The sequence below is a fragment of the Taudactylus pleione genome, unplaced genomic scaffold (assembly GCF_031769625.1).
Source record: "Taudactylus pleione unplaced genomic scaffold, aTauple2 ptg000380l, whole genome shotgun sequence".
Taxonomy (NCBI): domain Eukaryota; kingdom Metazoa; phylum Chordata; class Amphibia; order Anura; family Myobatrachidae; genus Taudactylus; species Taudactylus pleione.
The window spans coordinates 6,846,328-6,864,708 of NW_028284781.1; the positions used below are offsets into that span (position 1 = coordinate 6,846,328).

Sequence of the window (18,381 nt, forward strand, 5' to 3'; positions counted from 1 at the left end):
GTAGTGTGGGCCCCACCATTGTGCGCATGACAGGCCCTCAGAATATTTAGCCTATGTGCAATGGCTCTGAATCACTGTCTAGTACAATCCCCCTATTGCCACAGCTGTTAATATAATAAATAAGGGGTCCCGTTCCTGCACCCAATGTTAGCCACTTTCTTTGTCAGTTTGCAAAGTAGGAAGACTTGGACCATTATTTTTTTCGCAAGCATGGACAACATTCTGGGTGCATTGGCAGATTGGGTTATTGAGAGGATGGGGTTTCCCATACAGTAATGCATGCCTGTGAAATCATGGACAGTTATAAGCATCCCTCAAATCATTAATCCTTAGATTTGTACCTCTGAATACAACCAGTGGATTGTTTGTTCTGCTTTTTAACAACGGTCTCTTTTTGTAAGCTGTGTGTAGGGCTGTTCATCTTTTGTCATGCTGTTTCTTTATTGACAGCTTTTCTTAGAAATCATCCCCAGGAGAGCTTCCTCGGCCTACATATATTGTTACCATGTGTCGAGTGTCATTATCAGAGGCACATTCTTTTAAAGTTTGTCTGTGCTTTGGATTCTTATGTTTTCTGGCTTTGGTTTGTATATAGTATGTTTTGTGTGACATAGTTTGTACATAACAGGTTAATTTTTTGTTTTCAAACTTGCCATTTTATTTTTTTGTCCTGCAGCTTTTTTGGTTTTTCACGTGAGACTGTTGATAATGAAATAATGACAAATGAAGTGGTATGTATGTATATATGTGTGTATGTATGTATACAGTCAGGTGCATAAATATTGGGACATTGACAGAACTTTCATATTTTGGCCTTTATTCACCACCACAATGGCTTTGAAATGAAACAAACAAGATGTGCTTTAACTGCAGACTTTCAGATTTAATTTGAGGGTAATGACATCCAAATCAGGTGAATGCTGTAGGATTTACAACGGTTTCTATATGTGCCTCCCACTTTTTAAGGGTCCAAAAGTAATGGGACTATCAACGCAAAAGCTATTTCATGGACAGGTGTGGGCTATTCCCTTGTTATTTCATTATCAATTAAGCAGGTAAAAGGTCTGGAGTTGATTCTAGGTGTGACATTTGCATTTGGAATCAGTTGCTGTCGACTCTCAATATGAGATCCAAAGAGCTGTCACTATCAGTGAAGCAAGCCATCATTAGGCTGAAAAATCAAAACAAACCCATCAGAGAGATAGCAAAAACATTAGGTGTGGCCAAATCAACTGTTTGGAACATTCTTAAAAAGAAAGAACGCATCGGAGAGCTCAGCAACATCAAAAGACTCGGAAGACCACGGAAAACAACCAGGGCCGGATTTACCACTGTGCAACTTAGGCGCCCGCCTAGAGCCCAGTGGGCCCCCGAAATCCGTCCCTGGGGATTAGTCACAATCACTCACAACAGCTAGGTCCGGATGTAGAGGCAGTAAGTCTTCGTCGGCATCTTCTCCTACTTCCCACTGAGAAGCACTTGCCTCCAGGCACCAGCAAGGGGTGCTGAGAGGATTTTCAGCTTTAGTGTAGTCCTGACTCCTGGGTGGTAGCTCTCCCTCTACTATTAGTACAGGCAGCATGGGGGCATACTGTGTGTCCCTGCCCTCTGATGACGTTTTACTGCTCTGCCACAGTGAGTGAACTGTGACAGGTGAGTCACTTGAGTTTTGTATAGGGGGAAAATGGGGAGGGTTACTGTTACTTTGCATGCTGCCATGTGTAATTTGAAAGGCTCTGCTGTGTGAGTGATAGTGATGCAGTGTGTGCTCTGTGAGCGATAGTGATGCAGTGTCTGCTGTGTGAGTGATAGTGATGCAGTGTGTGCTCTGTGAGCGATAGTGATGCAGTGTCTGCTGTGTGAGTGATAGTGATGCAGTGTGTGCTGTGTGAGCTATAGTGATGCTGTGTGAGCGATAGTGATGCAGTGTGTGCTTTGTGAGCAACAGTGATGCAGTGTGTGCTGTGTGAGCAATAGTGATGCAGTGTGTGCTGTGTGAGTGATAGTGATGCAGTGTGTGCTGTGTGAGTGATAGTGATGGAGTGTGCGCTGTGTGAGTGATAGTGATGCTGTGTGAGTGATAGTGATGCTGTGTGAGTGATAGTGATGCTGTGTGAGTGATAGTGATGCTGTGTGAGTGATAGTGATGCTGTGTGAGTGATAGTGATGCTGTGTGAGTGATAGTGATGCTGTGTGCGCTGTGTGAGTGATAGTGATGCTGTGTGAGTGATAGTGATGCAGTGTGCGCTGTGTGAGTGATAGTGATGCTGTGTGAGTGATAGTGATGCAGTGTGTGCTGTGTGAGTGATAGTGATGCAGTGTGTGCTGTGTGAGTGATAGTGATGCAGTGTGTGCTGTGTGAGTGATAGTGATGCAGTGTGTGCTTTGTGAGCAACAGTGATGCAGTGTGTGCTGTGTGAGCAATAGTGATGCAGTGTGTGCTGTGTGAGTGATAGTGATGCAGTGTGTGCTGTGTGAGTGATAGTGATGCAGTGTGTGCTGTGTGAGTGATAGTGATGGAGTGTGCGCTGTGTGAGTGATAGTGATGCTGTGTGAGTGATAGTGATGCTGTGTGAGTGATAGTGATGCTGTGTGAGTGATAGTGATGCTGTGTGAGTGATAGTGATGCTGTGTGAGTGATAGTGATGCAGTGTGCGCTGTGTGAGTGATAGTGATAGTGATGCAGTGTGCGCTGTGTGAGTGATAGTGATGCTGTGTGAGTGATAGTGATGCAGTGTGTGCTGTGTGAGTGATAGTGATGCAGTGTGTGCTGTGTGAGTGATAGTGATGCAGTGTGTGCTGTGTGAGTGATAGTGATTCTGTGTGATAGTGATGCTGTGTGAGTGATAGTGATGCAGTGTGTGCTGTGTGAGTGATAGTGATGCTGTGTGAGTAATAGTGATGCTGGGTGAGTGATAATGATGCAGTGTGTGCTGTGTGAGTGATAGTGATGCAGTGTGTGCTGTGTGAGTGATAGTGATGCAGTGTGTGCTGTGTGAGTGATAGTGATGCAGTGTGAGCGATAGTGATGCAGTGTGCGCTCTGTGAGTGATAGTGATGCTGTGAGTGATAGTGATGCAGTGTGTGCTTTGTGAGCAATAGTGATGCAGTGTGTGCTTTGTGAGCAATAGTGATGCAGTGTGTGCTGTGTGAGCAATAGTGATGCAGTGTGCGCTGTGTGAGTGATAATGATGCAGTGTGTGCTGTGTGAGTGATGATGCAGTGTGTGCTGTGTGAGTGATAGTGATGCAGTGTGTGCTGTGTGAGTGATAGTGATGCAGTGTGAGCGATAGTGATGCAGTGTGCGCTGTGTGAGTGATAGTGATGCTGTGAGTGATAGTGATGCAGTGTGTGCTTTGTGAGCAGTAGTGATGCAGTGTGTGCTTTGTGAGCAATAGTGATGCAGTGTGTGCTGTGTGAGCAATAGTGATGCAGTGTGCGCTGTGTGAGTGATAGTGATGCTGTGAGTGATAGTGATGCAGTGTGTGCTTTGTGAGCAATAGTGATGCAGTGTGTGCTTTGTGAGCAATAGTGATGCAGTGTGTGCTTTGTGAGCAATAGTGATGCAGTGTGTGCTGTGTGAGCGATAGTGATGCAGTGTGTGCTGTGTGAGTGACAGTGATGATGTGTGAGTGACAGTGATGCTGTGAGTGATAGTGATGCAGTGTGTGTTGTGTGAGTGATAGTGATGCAGTGTGTGTGATAGTGATGCAGTGTATGCTGTGTGAGTGATAGTGATGCAGTGTATGCTGTGTGAGTGATAGTGATGCAGTGTGTGCTGTGTGAGTGATAGTGATGCAGTGTGTGCTGTTAGTGATGCAGTGTGTTGTGTGAGTGATAGTGATGCAGTGTGTGTTGTGTGAGTGATAGTGATGCAGTGTGTGATAGTGATGCAGTGTATGCTGTGTGAGTGATAGTGATGCAGTGTATGCTGAGTGAGGGATAGTGATGCAGTGTGTGCTGTGTGAGTGATAGTGATGCAGTGTGTGCTGTGTGAGTGATAGTGATGCAGTGTGTGCTGTGTGAGTGATAGTGATGCAGTGTGTGCTGTTAGTGATGCAGTGTGTGCTGTGTGAGTGATAGTGATGCTGTGTGAGTGATAGTGATGCAGTGTGTGCTGTGTGAGTGATAGTGATGCAGTGTGTGCTGTGAGTGATAGTGATGCTGTGTGAGCGATAGTGATGCTGTGTGAGCGATAGTGATGCAGTGTGTGCTGTGTGAGCGATAGTGATGCAGTGTGTGCAGTTAGTGATGCAGTGTGTGCTGTGGGTGATGCAGTGTGTGCTGTGGGTGATGCAGTGTGCGCTGTGGGTGATGCAGTGTGTCCTGTTAGTGATGCAGTGTGTCCTGTTAGTGATGCAGTGTGTCCTGTTAGTGATGCAGTGTGTGCTGTGTGAGTGATAGTGATGCAGTGTGTGCTGTGTGAGTGATAGTGATGCAGTGTAAGCTGTGTGAGTGATAGTGATGCAGTGTAAGCTGTGTGAGTGATAATGATGCAGTGTAAGCTGTGTGAGTGATAGTGATGCTGTGTGAGTGATAGTGATGCAGTGTGTGCTGTGTGAGTGATAGTGATGCAGTGTGTGCTGTGTGAGTGATAGTGATGCAGTGTGTGCTGTGTGAGGGATAGTGATGCTGTGTGAGTGATAGTGATGCCGTGTGTGCTGTGTGAGTGATAGTGATGCTGTGTGAGCGATAGTGATGCCGTGTGTGCTGTGTGAGGGATAGTGATGCAGTGTGTGCTGTGTGAGGGATAGTGATGCTGTGAGTGATAGTGATGCTGTGTGAGGGATAGTGATGCAGTGTGTGCTGTGTGAGCGATAGTGATGCAGTGTGAACGATAGTGATGCAGTGTGAACGATAGTGATGCAGTGTGTGCTGTGTGAGCGATAGTGATGCAGTGTGTGCTGTGTGAGGGATAGTGATGCAGTGTGAGGGATAGTGATGCTGTGTGTGCTGTTAGTGATGCAGTGTGTGCTGTTAGTGATGCAGTGTGTGCTGTTAGTGATGCAGTGTGTGCTGTTAGTGATGCAGTGTGTGCTGTTAGTGATGCAGTGTGTGCTGTTAGTGATGCAGTGTGTGCTGTTAGTGATGCAGTGTGTGCTGTTAGTGATGCAGTGTGTGCTGTTAGTGTTGCAGTGTGTGCTGTGTGAGTGATAGTGATGCAGTGTGTGCTGTGTGAGGGATAGTGATGCTGTGTGAGTGATAGTGATGCAGTGTGTCCTGAGTGAGTGATAGTGATGCAGTGTGTGCTGAGTGAGTGATAGTGATGCAGTGTGTACTGAGTGAGTGATAGTGACGCAGTGTATGCTGAGTGAATGATAGAGTGATGTGGTGTGTGCTGATTGGGTTTTATAGTGATGTAGTGTAATGGCAATGATAATGTTTGTGGCGGTGATGTTTGATCTTTTAGCTCATAAACAGGGACATTGTGGGCAATGTCTGGTAGCAGCAATAGTGTGAGCATGAACAACCTTCTTGTTGCTTGGTTCCCTATCAGCATCACACCTGAGTCTTTGTGCGCCCAGCTCATCATGTGCTTCAACTGCTTTGACATTGGGTTTAACATGGCAGATTCAGATCATTCAGTGATTTGCTGTGGGTGCACATGGACGGTTGTGTGATGGTATATTAGGGATGGACTTCGAATTGCGATGAGTAGAGACCATCAATATATTTTTTGTGATGTTAATGTTTTTACCATTCAATGGTAATGATTTGATGGTGTTCTGATCGTTACCTGTTTTTTAAATTCTTGCCATGCGTGATATGTGATGGATTGTTTGAGGGGGAATCGGTATGACATACCAGCTGGACTAAAGCCCTGTGGATGTAATACCGACACCGGAAGGCAGAAGAATGAAGATCCCGACAGGCTAAGTATTTAAGCTATTCCGTACCCCCCCCCCAACCCTTCCTTAGGGGTGCCTAACCCTAACCTCCCCCCTAGTGCCTAACCCTAACCTCCACCCAGGGGTGCCTAAACCTAACAACCCTTCCTCCCCGCATCCTAAACCTAACCCTCCCGGGGTAGTGCCTAACCCTAACCTGCCCCCAGGGGTGCCTAACCCTAACCCCCTCTTCATAGTTCAACTCTAACCCTCCCGGGGGGTGCCTACACTAAGTGTCCCCCCAGGAGCCCCTAAACCTAACCACCCCCCCCCGGCTATCCGCTCCCTACATCCCGGTTTACCTTTGGTATTCCGGGCGTCGGAATATAATAATATGATAGGCGTTGGGATTTCCACGCCTGTCATTGGTCCCATGTCAGGATTTCACAGTCGGGAAGCCGGCGGTTGGCATTTCGGCCGCCGGCTTCCTGACCGCATACCTTTGAGGGAAGTGGGGCCCCAAACTGGTATCTTGCCTAGGGTCCCATGAGATCTAAATCTGGCTCTGAAAACAACTGTGGTGGATGACAGTAGAATTATTTCCCTGGTGAAGAAAAACCCCTTCACAACAGTTGGCCAAATCAAGAGCACTCTCCAGGAGGTAGGTGTATTTGTGTCAGTCAACAATCAAGAGAAGACTTCACAAGAGTGAATATAGAGGGTTCACCACAAGATGTAAACAATTGGTGAGCCTCAAAAACAGGAAGACCAGATTAGAGTTTGCCAAACAACATCTAAAAAAGCCATTACAGTTCTGGAACAACATCCTATGGACAGATGAGACAAAGATCAACTTGTACCAGAGTGATGGGAAGAGAAGAGTATGGAGAAGAAAAGGAACTGCTCATGATCCAAAACATACCACCTCATCAGTGAAGCATGGTGCTTGTAGTGTCATGGCGTGGGCATGTATGGCTGCCAATGGAACTGCTTACCTTGTATTTATTGATGATGTGACTGCTGACAAAAGCAGCAGAATGAATTCTGAAGTGTTTCGGGCAATATTATATGCTTCAGAACTCATTGGACGACGCTTCACAGTGCAGATGGACAATGACCCGAAGCGTACTGCAAAAGCAACCAAAGAGTTTTTTAAGGCTAAAAAGTGGAATGTTATGCAATGGCCAAGTCAATCCCCCTGACCTGAATCCGATTGAGCATGCATTTCACTTGATGAAGACAAAACTGAAGGGAAAATGCCCCAAGAACAAGCAGGAACTGAAGACCTTTGCAGTAGAGGCCTGGCAGAGCATCACCAGGGATGAAACCCAGCGTCTGGTGATGTCTATGCGTTCCAGACTTCAGGCTGTAATTGCCTGCAAAGGATTTGCAACAAAGTATTAAAAAGTGAAAATTAGATTTAGGATTGTTTAGTTTGTCCCATTACTTTTGGCCCCTTAAAAAAATGGGAGGCACATATAGAAACTGTTGTAATTCCTACACCGTTCACCTGATTTGGATGTAATTGCCCTCAAATTAAATCTGAAAGTCTGCAGTTAAAGCACATCTTGTTTGTTTCATTTCAAAGCCATTGTGGTGGTGAATCGAGGCCAAAATATGAAAATTCTGTCAATGTCCCAATATTTATGCACCTGACTGTATGTATGTATATAATATATCTATCTCTCTCATAATTTTTCCTTTTTTTTAGTAGTTCCTGACGCAGTCTTCTGAATTGTTATACAGAAATATCGGAGATGGATGCCTTGAATCATATTAAAATGAATTGAGCTGCATGTAGACTGCAGATAAATCACTTGGATTTCTGCTAATAATAATATTAAGAATTGGGGGAGAAGAGCCCTGTTTAGCTGAAATCAGGGCACTTCTCTGCTTTGTGCTATTCATGGAGCTAGTTTACTGTGGAGAAGTGTATTACTTTGCCTGCGGCACCCCTGCTCCATGCCTGTATCACATCATCATACTATTGTATCTCCTGCGGTACAGATCCGCCATCTGAGGATGGTGTTATGACCGCAGGGAAGTAGCATACATTGTGGTGGTGAATAGAGGCCAAAATATGAAAAATGTCCCAATATTTATGCACCTGACTGTATTTAATATTGGCCTTGACATCTGAGTTTCAGGAAACTTTTCTTGTGCCCCAGCTGGCATCCCGGTGAGGATTTATTCACCTCCAGAGCCTGAGGGATTTTTTTATATCTAATACAGGAGGAGGAGGAGGAGGATGATGACGACGACCACCACCATTTGACCTTTCTTTGTATGTTTCGTCCTGCTACAGTCAGAGGCGAAAATGTTATATATCCGTGACAGAAACCGTGTGGGAGATGTATCAAACCTTGGAAAGTGATAAAGTACCAACCAATCAGCTCCTAACTGTCATTTTGCAAACAGACTATAAAATGGCAGAAAGGAGCTGAATGGTACTTTCGCTGTCCATTTATCGCTCTCCAAAGTTTGATACATCTGTCTCTGTGAGGTCTATTTACTAAGCAGTGTTAGGAAGTGGTAAGAAAGTGATAAGGTGCCAGCCAATCAGCTTCCAACTGTCATTTTTCAAACACAGCCTGTGAGATGACAGTTGGGTGCTGATTGGCTGGCACCTTATCACTTATCACTTTTCACTCTCTCCTAACACTGCTTAGTAAATAGACCCCTATATCTTCCCCTATATCTTCTATCCTCAATATCTAACCGAAAACTAAGTGCTCACAGCTGTCCCAATTACTTACTCAGAATCCCCATCTACCACAGAATAGGGACTTAAGGCTTATTCAGTATGGGAATGACCAGCAATGGGTTTATCATGAGAGTACCCTTTAATCAAATTTTGGGTCTCCACTTGATGCCAGCACAGGGCTAAGTCAGCTCTGGACAGGATATATTTGTCTGCTACAGGCAGTTGCAGAGAATGATGATCTAAATTTGCCTTTGCATGTATCCCTGTGAGAAATCCATATTTCACATAAGCCCCCCGGTCCACCCACTACCGCCGGGTAAGTGGGCAGTTTGCGGATGGTGACTGGCTCGGGAGACTTGCTCACTTTTCCAAGCGATTGTTTTCTGTGTCCATTTTCACAATATATGAGGATAAAAAAGTGTCAGCCAAGGAGAGTGAGGGGTCCATTTATCAAAGGGTTTTATCATACGCAATAAGTTTTAAAACTCGTTGCATATGATAATGGTTCTCCAGCCATTCAGCTCCCAACTGTTTGAAAAATGACAGATGGTAGATGATTGGCTGGGAGCACCATTAATAATATGCAGCGAGTTTTAAAACTCATTGCGTATGATAAAACTTGTTGATAAATGGGCCCCTGAGACTGCGTCTACCATCCTGCACCGAGAGATGATCTGTCTCAGTGAGCAGTAGCTCGGACCATCTGCTAGTGTGCATTGTGTCACCTGTGCATTAGCTGGCCTGGTGGGCAGGTGCAGCGTCACTGTTAGTGGCGGAAGGTTAGTGATGAAAAAAATGTCACTCCCCGGCCTTTCAGCGGAGAATCAGGATGCTTGCTGCCCAAGCCCACCAGCTGCTGCTAGGTGGCATTCTCTCAAAGAACAAATATAATCCTCAAATTACACTGTTGTTTCGCTATTGTTTGTAATGATCATTTCTCACAGTTTCTGAATTGGCATGTCATATAATTCCGAATTTATGCAGAGTTGCAAAAACTGTTATCTGTACAGTGTTGTATAAGGTAGGCTTGGTAACACTTTAGGATGATGAAACTCATGTCCTTTTGCAGCCAAATGCAGAGTAAAGCAGGTCTTTCTTTCTACACATGAGCTAGCTAAATATTTAGGGGTCTATTCATAAAGCAGTGAAAAGTCTTGTTTAGCTGGAAACAGGGCTTTTCACTGCTTTTGGCGATTCATAGAGGGGGTTTGCCCTGGAGAAGGGTATTCCTTCTGCACCGGCACACCTGCTTCGTGTATGAAGCGCATCACTATACTTTTGTATGGTGAGTGCAATTTATAAAGGAACGGAAAGCTCAGCAGTTCCTCTGCTTTGTACAGATTGGCCATCTGAGGATGGCGTAGTCTGTACCGCAAGCCAACCAGAACAGGGAAGTAGCATACTTCCCTGCTCTCTGTCCAGCACCTGGCGCTGGCTCTGCCCCCTTTTCCCAGCGTTCATTGCAGCAGATCTGACCTGCTGCCCTCAGACGCATGCGCAGTAAGAATACAGGCATATTGGGCTTCCGCTATGTCTGTATTCTCACTGCATCCAGGGATCACAAAGGGGCCAGGCAGCGCCCAAAGATGCCGGACAGGTTAGTGTACATGAATGGCTACTAAACATCACTATATATCGCATCGATATGATACGATATATAGTGATGTTTATAGTGAGCCACTTCATGTTCTTTATGAATAGACCGCTATGTGTGGAAATAATTTCACTCCCCTCTCCTCCATCCACTGGGTTTCAGTTCCCCAAAATGGACAGCTACCTTTGTTCAAGATTTGAAACCTTTTTATGTCCGGTTGAATCAGACTGCATAGGGATGATCTACAGGTTGCAGTGATATTGCAGCGAACTATTAGGTACGAACGGAAAGGAACAAAGCTATATCATTGTAATTAATGCTCCGATATAGCCTTCTAAAAACTCTGATAATCCAAACTGTAATCTACAGCTTTTCACATATGTAAAAAGCTGTAGAAGTGTTGGGGCGATATAATGTACAATGAAGGAGCCAATAGAATTTCTTATGGATTTTGAGGATCCAATAAAGATCTGCAGTAATGACGCACAATTATTTTTTTAGGTGCATTGTTAACCTGGCTTCTGAAATAATACACGAGGGTGAGTCAAAAATTATCCGCACTCCAGTTATATTAAAACTTCTGTTAGCCACACTGTCTTATCAACGCTTTCTATACTAGGTCACGCTCACCCCAGTCACTGCTGTGCAGGTTTGAACGTGTTAAGTCAGTTCATTTGTGACTGCAGTGCAAGAAAATATGGCTGCAGCGTGTAGTGATTTGTACAAAAGAAGAGCAGCATGTAGTGGTTCGGTTTTTTGTGGTCTGAGGGTGTGTCTGGTGCCGATACTTATCGAAGACTTTGTGCACAGTATGGAGAAAGTGTTTTGTCACAAAGAAGTGCGTTTGAATGGATAGAAAAGTTCAAAGAAGGTTGCACAAGTGTCTGCCATGAAGAAGGAGCTGGACGCCCGTCCACGACTGATGAGAACATTGAGCGTGCACGTGAACGGATTCTGTTGGATAGATGAGTGACAGTGGATTATGTTGCAAATCATCCATGGCTCTGCCTATGCAATAATCCTCGATTCACGTCTGATGAAGAGGTGAAGACAGCGGTGCATTCGTGGCTCGCAGCCCATCCTAAAACATATATTTTAATGAGGGAATACGAAAGCTTGTTGACCGATGGACAAAATGTATAGAAAAGCAGGGAGATTATATCTAAAATTAATCTGTTTGTTTTTTCTGAAAGTTGATTAAGATAAATTCTACAGCCAGAGTGCGGCTAATTTTTGACTCCCCCCTCGTATGTTCATTAACAGTGATAAGAGACAACATTTTTATGTACACTTTATATACCCTTTAATACTATACAATATTTAATAAAATATTGTTTTTTTCAACCTATCTATTTTAGTTTGACCATGTCCAAGCTGCTTTCTTCTTGAACCTTCTCATGCTTAGGTCAGACAGGAAATAAGGGTCACACATTAATTGGCCCAGGATCCGCAGTCAGCATTCACCTTTGTTGTTTGTTGAACACTGGAGGTTAGTGTGCGATTAGGCCATTTTACTGGCAGATGTTGCTTCCTCCTGTACAGTGTTTGTGGAGAATAAATAGAGCAGTGGTTACACATCTGCTCCCCTCTAGCCATGTTGCCATTTGTATTGTCATTTTATGAGTTGAGACTGCACATAAAAATCTCTAACCACAAGTAGCTGATTACCATCAGTGCAGACTTTTCAGACGGTTTGTAGAGTTTAGGTGTAAAGAGGAACTGAGCTGGTTTGCTTTGCCTGGCTCCTTTTTAACACTGCAATAGTTTAAATAAATACATTAAAACAAACCTTTTAATTTAATTGTATTATAAAGTGGAATGTAAGTTTTTTGTTTTTTTTTGTTTTGTTTTTTTGTTTATGCATTTGACTTGCAACCTATTGATTTAAGCATCACCCTTTAGTAACTGGCAAACTCATGAAAAACACTAAATCCTTTTGAAGAGCTTAATATAAAGCTTTTTCAATGTAAATGAGTTTCCCCTGTAAGTCTGAGGCATAAGTGCATAAAATATGCTTTTAGGTTGTTTTTGATCAAAGCATCCATGTAAGGAAGAGGGTTTTAATTACAAATACCTGCATACACTCACTAAGGGCATACATTGTCAGAAACCACAGGTTGTATTTTCTCAGAAAAGCCACAATCTCCATAAAGCTGTGGAATGTATAACAATCTAAGTGGAGGTGGTTGTACTAATTAGTGAATTCATGAGTTACATCCTGGAATCTGTCAAAATTGTTTATAAAGTAGTATTTTACTCCCTAATGGGGAACAGAAGCAAAGGGAATAAAAATGAAGAGTTTAGTTGAAGCACAGCTGAAAATAAAAAAAATAAAAAAGTTTACAAAAAGCGTGGGTTTAAATATCGAATTTTTTTTTTTTCATCTATTTTTGATCAAGGTTCCATTTTTATTTTTTTTAATAATATGATATGACGATCATAGCTTTCTGACAATGAGAGGGGTTTCGCTTTGATTGGTCAGAGCGGGGGAAATTCTCTGTTTGTTTAGGACCCCACCTGATGGTTCGGGATGTAGTCCTAATCCCAGCTGTCTGGATCCCCTAGCTCAGAACTCCAACCCCTGGGGGGGGTTAGTTTAGTCTGTGGAAGGCTAATATACCCCCCTTCATCTATCAGCATTGTCACCCAGTTGGGATGGCGGTGTTGGGATTCTGACCACTGGCATCCCGTATCCAACCGAATGGTGCTAACTTATTGGGCTTTTTACTTGCTCTGATGTTCCCATCACAGCCTGTCAAAGTCTAGTGCCATCAGCTGCATTTTTAAACGTCACCACCTTCCCGTCCCCAAGCCGCCTTCTCCCCCGCCCTGATTTTGCCGCTACCAGCCTAGGATTTGCGCACTTGTGCTGGTCACACTGTTGGAGGTGCCATGCTGCTTTGTTTTTTTCTTCTTAAACTTCTTTATTTAACCATGTAAAGGCAGAAAAGTATATGTGATGAGTTTCTGTGCGCCTGAAGCCAATAAAAACACAGTGCGAAGTTTACCATGTTGAGCTGGTAAAACCTACAACAAACCTGAGGAGAGCTGGGAAAGTGCAAAAATTGTAGTGTAACATTGACCTTGACATCGATACATGACCACTGAGGGTAGGAAAACACAGAACAGCTTGATGCCCTTGGAAAGCTGCAGCTAAGGCCCAAACCTGTTTTGGCCTTTCCACAAATTATCACTGGCGAAAACAGGTGTTTACTCCTGAGGTAGGGCTTGTCTCTATTTATCAAGGGCTACTGTTGTTGCAGCTACACTATATAGACAAAAGTAATTGGACACCGACAGCAATTAGATCAACAAGATTTTATTGACGTCAGTACTTTGCAGTAATCACTGCACATGGTGGACCTACAGACACCCTTCTTGGTTAACTGTCCACAAGTTCCTGAACAACAGCAGGGTGGTATGTTTTGCCATTCTGCCTTAAGTATAGTGACCAACTGTGAAACTGAAGAAGGTCGAGTAGGTTCTCAATGGGGTTAAGATCTGGACTCCGAGCTGGTCAGACCATACCGGCTACCGAATTTTCTGTATACCAGTCCTACGTCGCCCTGGAAACATGACAGGTGGCATTGTCGTCCTGATAAAAACATTAGTTGTTTCCATAGAACTGCAAGTGCATGGGCCTCCCTACCAAGTGTTCTTGTCAAAACAGCCACATTTAGGGGTATATTTACTAACGTGCGGGTTTTTAGAAGTGGTTTTGTTGCCCATAGCAACCAATCAGATTCTACTTAACATTTATCTAGCACCTTCTAGAAGGTAATAGCTAGAATCTGATTGGTTGCTATGGGCAACAAAACCACTTCTAAAAACCCGCACCTTAGTAAATATACCCCTTAGTGTCCATATGGAACTCGTGTGCAATTTGTATGCATGGGACCATTTCACTTAAGCGCGGGTGTCCAATCTCTTTTGTCTACATAGTGCATCTCTTTGAAAAGCTTTCCTATGCAAAGGATGGGGAAGCCTTATTAATAATTGCTGTTACACATGTACCTCTGCAATATTAATTTAGTTAACAAATCTCAATGACTATCTCAAAAGATAATGACAGTAATAAATGCTGTATATAATATAGTTATCTTACTTATTTAAGTTTTTACACTCTACGTGGAACAAGTCTAGGTATCCAGTTCTGCTGTGCATACATAAACTGGCTATCTGGGTCACTCATGCCTGTATGCCCCAACACTGGCATACAGTTCTTACTGCTGCCAAGAAGTGTTGCCAGGCAGCTGCTCCAGCAATATTTTAATGTTAATAAATATATTTCAGCAATAATAGATTTTCTACAGCTGTATACACTTAAGGATAAATGCCACTGGCGATGTGTGTAAAATATTGCGGTCACCTGTAGAATAATAATAGTAGCAGTAGTAGTAGAGAAGTGCTGCGAAAATTGTGGAGAGGTTTTCAAAATGTTGCTGATCTTTTGTTCGATTCAAACAGCAAAATTATGCAGGCATCAGTCCACCACATTGTTTAGGTGGATCGGGATGTGAAACATGGTGATATGTTTATCTGTCTAATTAGTTTCCATTTCTTTCGGTTGTCTTTATTACTTGGATAACCCTTGTCACATGCATGCTAATGTAATTACACTTTGCTGTTGATTTTCACACAGGTGCTGTAACTAGTTTGTTCTGGATGTCAATATCTGTCTGGGTCTTGGGGGAAGGAAAAAAATCCCGCTGTTCGTATTGTATTGAGGCCTCCTCTGTCTAGCAGGTTTTGGCACAATCTCAAGAACTTCCACAGCTGTTTAAATGTAGCCAGTTCTCAATATTTACTCTCTTCATCGGTGAAGACAAATGTACATTAATGCACGTTTCTGGATATTTGTTTCATTAAGTATGGAAAAAGATGAATGAGCTCTGCATCCAAATGCAAACAAGTGTTGATGAATAGTTAGGGCTTGTATACGTGAATTAAAGTCAGGATTTCAGTTTATTTTAATAAAGCCTGCTAAATGCCCCTTATGCCTGGTACACACTACGATTTTTTGGCCGATATGCCCGATTCCGATGGATCGGAACGTCAAATCGTCCAAATTGTGTAGTGTGTACCCACCATGTCGTGACTATTTGCTCGCTCCCATGTGGTGGTCAGCCACATCATCAGGTCGTCCCTACATGCAGCTCAACCTGTTTATGCGACTGATATCGTGTGGTTGGGCATTGGATCGTCTAGTGTGTACCGGCGGCGGGGTCGGCAGTCGCATCACTGGGCACACATCAAACAGTGTGTACTTAGCTTGTCCTCTGCAGTGTTGATGGGTGTCAGTGTTCTGTACCTGGTACCATTGGAGTCATCTCTGTGGGTGCAGTGTATGGTGGCAACCAGTTCTGTGGGTGCCAAGTGTGCTCAAGTACCCCCTATATTTTTTGGTGCCCGCAGTCATTTTTATGCTTGGCACTTATGAGGTAGATGTAATTTGAACACCCCCATACCAAAAGTTGGCGCTCATGCTTAGTACACTGTACTGCAGGGAGGGTTTTAAGCTGGGTACATACTACACGATTTGTGTACCCAGCGTCAATACATCGCGCCGTAAATATACACTGCACGATGCAGTGGACTACGGCATGATCGACCGGCGGCAACACACGATCGCCTGTACACACTATGCGATCCACATGATATATCGTTCTGATCTGTGTTGGACCGATTTATCATGCAATGGATCACAGTGTGTACCCAGCTTAGGAAGACACTTTGTACTAGTTTTTGAATGCTCTTTGTATACCCAATATGCGGAGAGGCAGATATTTTTGCCTGACTGTAGTTCCTAATATTTCATTCATATGAACACATTTACATTGTGATCCACAAATGCACAATTGACTTGCGCGTAGTTCAGATGTACTTCTAGAATGTAAATCAATTAGGGAGTTTAATTAGGCTCGTGGTTTACCCTGTGGCTAATTGTCGGCGCTGCCCGATTCAATTAGCCTCAGAAACCCGGTGCAGGATAATACTAATGAACTAACGTGGTACAAGTAGAGCCACTATTTGATATATCGATTACCAGGCTGAATTCTGTACATGAAACTGTGTATTTGTAACTATGTCCACCATTCTCTAGTTGACCCTCCTTCAGCAGGTTACAGTGTTAGGAAAAAGGTGATTTTGTAACTGGGCAGGAAGAGTGGTTGACAGGTTTGCAGACATTCTTTGAAGAATTGCACAGTGTATAATGGTAGAGCAGGGCCAGGGATGACCCATCAAATCAACTGACTGCATTCATGGCTTTTTGGTCTGTATTAGTGGGGCTAACAGACTGTCATTATTGCCATCATCAATGCAAGAGATAGGTATTGCACCATGTAAGCGGCCAATAAGGGGTGGGTGGGAGAGGTGCTTTGGGCCCACATTCAGTCTGTGCACAGGGCACACAGTGACATTGGCGTGAGTGGTGGGCGAAGGCGCTGCTGCCACCAGTCTGTATAGTGCTACTCGTCACGTGGGCCACTCCCGCGACAGGGCCCTTATGCAAAGCAATTCGACAACACCTCATATAAAGAAAACAAGTTGGCAGCAGATTTCATTGTATGCGAAGCTGCATGCTAGTTTTGAATAATATTTAAAGCTATATGTAAGGTATGTATTTACGATAGGGTAAAAAAAAGAGTGTTTCCTTATTCCGTGATGCTTTCCATGCCCCCCCAGAACCACCCACAACATTGACCACACATGGTAGGATCCTTACAGGATCACATTCAAATCTGGCTACACACGTAAGTGGATAAAATGGACAAGATCCGGGAACTCGGACAGTGTTATCGGATCTCTTCCAGCATTAGTGTGGTTGGGATGTGACCTCACAGACGGACCTTAATATTGCACTAACCAACATTTATCTAATAATCTTATATATTTCAGTCTCATTATGATAAGGAATGGGGATTATTTTGGGATCTTGCGCGTTGTGTAATCAGACCACGTGACACCCCTACAAATGTTCAAAGTGTGTGTGGCAAGCAAAAGCTGTCCTGGCTTCTATCTGCTTATTCTTGTATACTATATGTAATAATATTAGGAGGAGATAAATGCCAGCGTACCGAATAATAATTCTGTGAAGTCACTGAGGCATTTTGGAAATGAATGTTACATTGTGACTCAGTGATGTCACTGGTTCCTTTATGAATTGATATGTCACATTGTGTGTATTGGTGACTGGAGCCTGGTTATACCTATGATGATTAATATTGCTGTTCTTGCTTCTTCTAGGTAATAGTCAGAGGAGGCGGACACATCCTTCCATATGACCAGCCCGAGAGATCCTTTGTGTTGATTGACAGGTTCATAAGTAAATGTAAGACCTTGAACTGCGAGACTGGATTCTAATTTGATGAAAATCATATCCTCAAAATCAGACGCTGCTTTATCCACTGAAACAAATCTCATTGATAAGCCAATAAAGTCTTTGTAAAAATATAACATAGTCTCTTTTTTTTTTTTTAGTCTGCGGATAAGGAGTAAAGTAATGATTTTCATGGATGGTGGGATTGGGATTCCACATTCTGTTTTGGAAGGAAAAAAAACCCAAACCACTTCTTATGTCATACATATTATGTGAGACTAGTATAAGAAGTCTGCACTATAAGCTCCCTGCCCCCTGCTGCTTATATAGCTCAGGCGAAACAATATTCATATTAATGTATTAATAACACAAACTGCCATGAAAATGTATTATTATCCTTTATATTAATGCACCACAAAGCCTCCAAAGCGACGCGCAGGGTATACGCACAGCAACAGTAAAATGTGACCTATCAATGATAGTACAGTAACTGTAAGTTGACACACACAGCGATTTATTGTTCTGTATTGTTCCTCAATATAGGACGTGGGGTAGAGGCGAGGGTTATGCAGGGTACACACTGGCAGATATATTGGCTGATGAATTGATCGGCCAATAAATTGTGTGCGCTCTGGCCAGTGTACACCAACGATATGTCTGGGAACGATATCTCTCAGACATATCGCATTGGCTGTGCGATGACAGATCTATCTACTCATTTTGCTGTGTGTACGGGCGACCAGCTCACTTGCAGATGTGGCCTTAGGGAGGGGGGGCACAACGCGATCCCCTGCCTTCTGAAACCGCGGCCAAATGCCAGGTGATGGTGGGTTCAGTGTGTATGAACAGCATCATCTGCAGATCAGTCGATCCGTAGATATATCTGCTAGGTGTGTTCCCAGCTTTAGGGAACCTGCTGTATCTTGACAGGCAA

At 43.6% G+C, this 18,381-nt stretch overlaps 1 protein-coding gene across 1 annotated transcript in view; it reads left to right on the top strand.

Moving 5' to 3' along the window:
• Positions 1-17,584, top strand: part of CPVL (carboxypeptidase vitellogenic like) — a 174,502-nt gene extending 156,918 nt beyond the window's left edge. The window contains exon 13 of the mRNA XM_088445417.1: positions 17,375-17,584. Coding sequence (XP_088301543.1) covers positions 17,375-17,491 — 117 coding nt within the window. The 3' untranslated portion in view covers positions 17,492-17,584. The remainder of the gene's footprint in view (positions 1-17,374) is intronic.
• Positions 17,585-18,381: the final 797 nt, after the last annotated feature.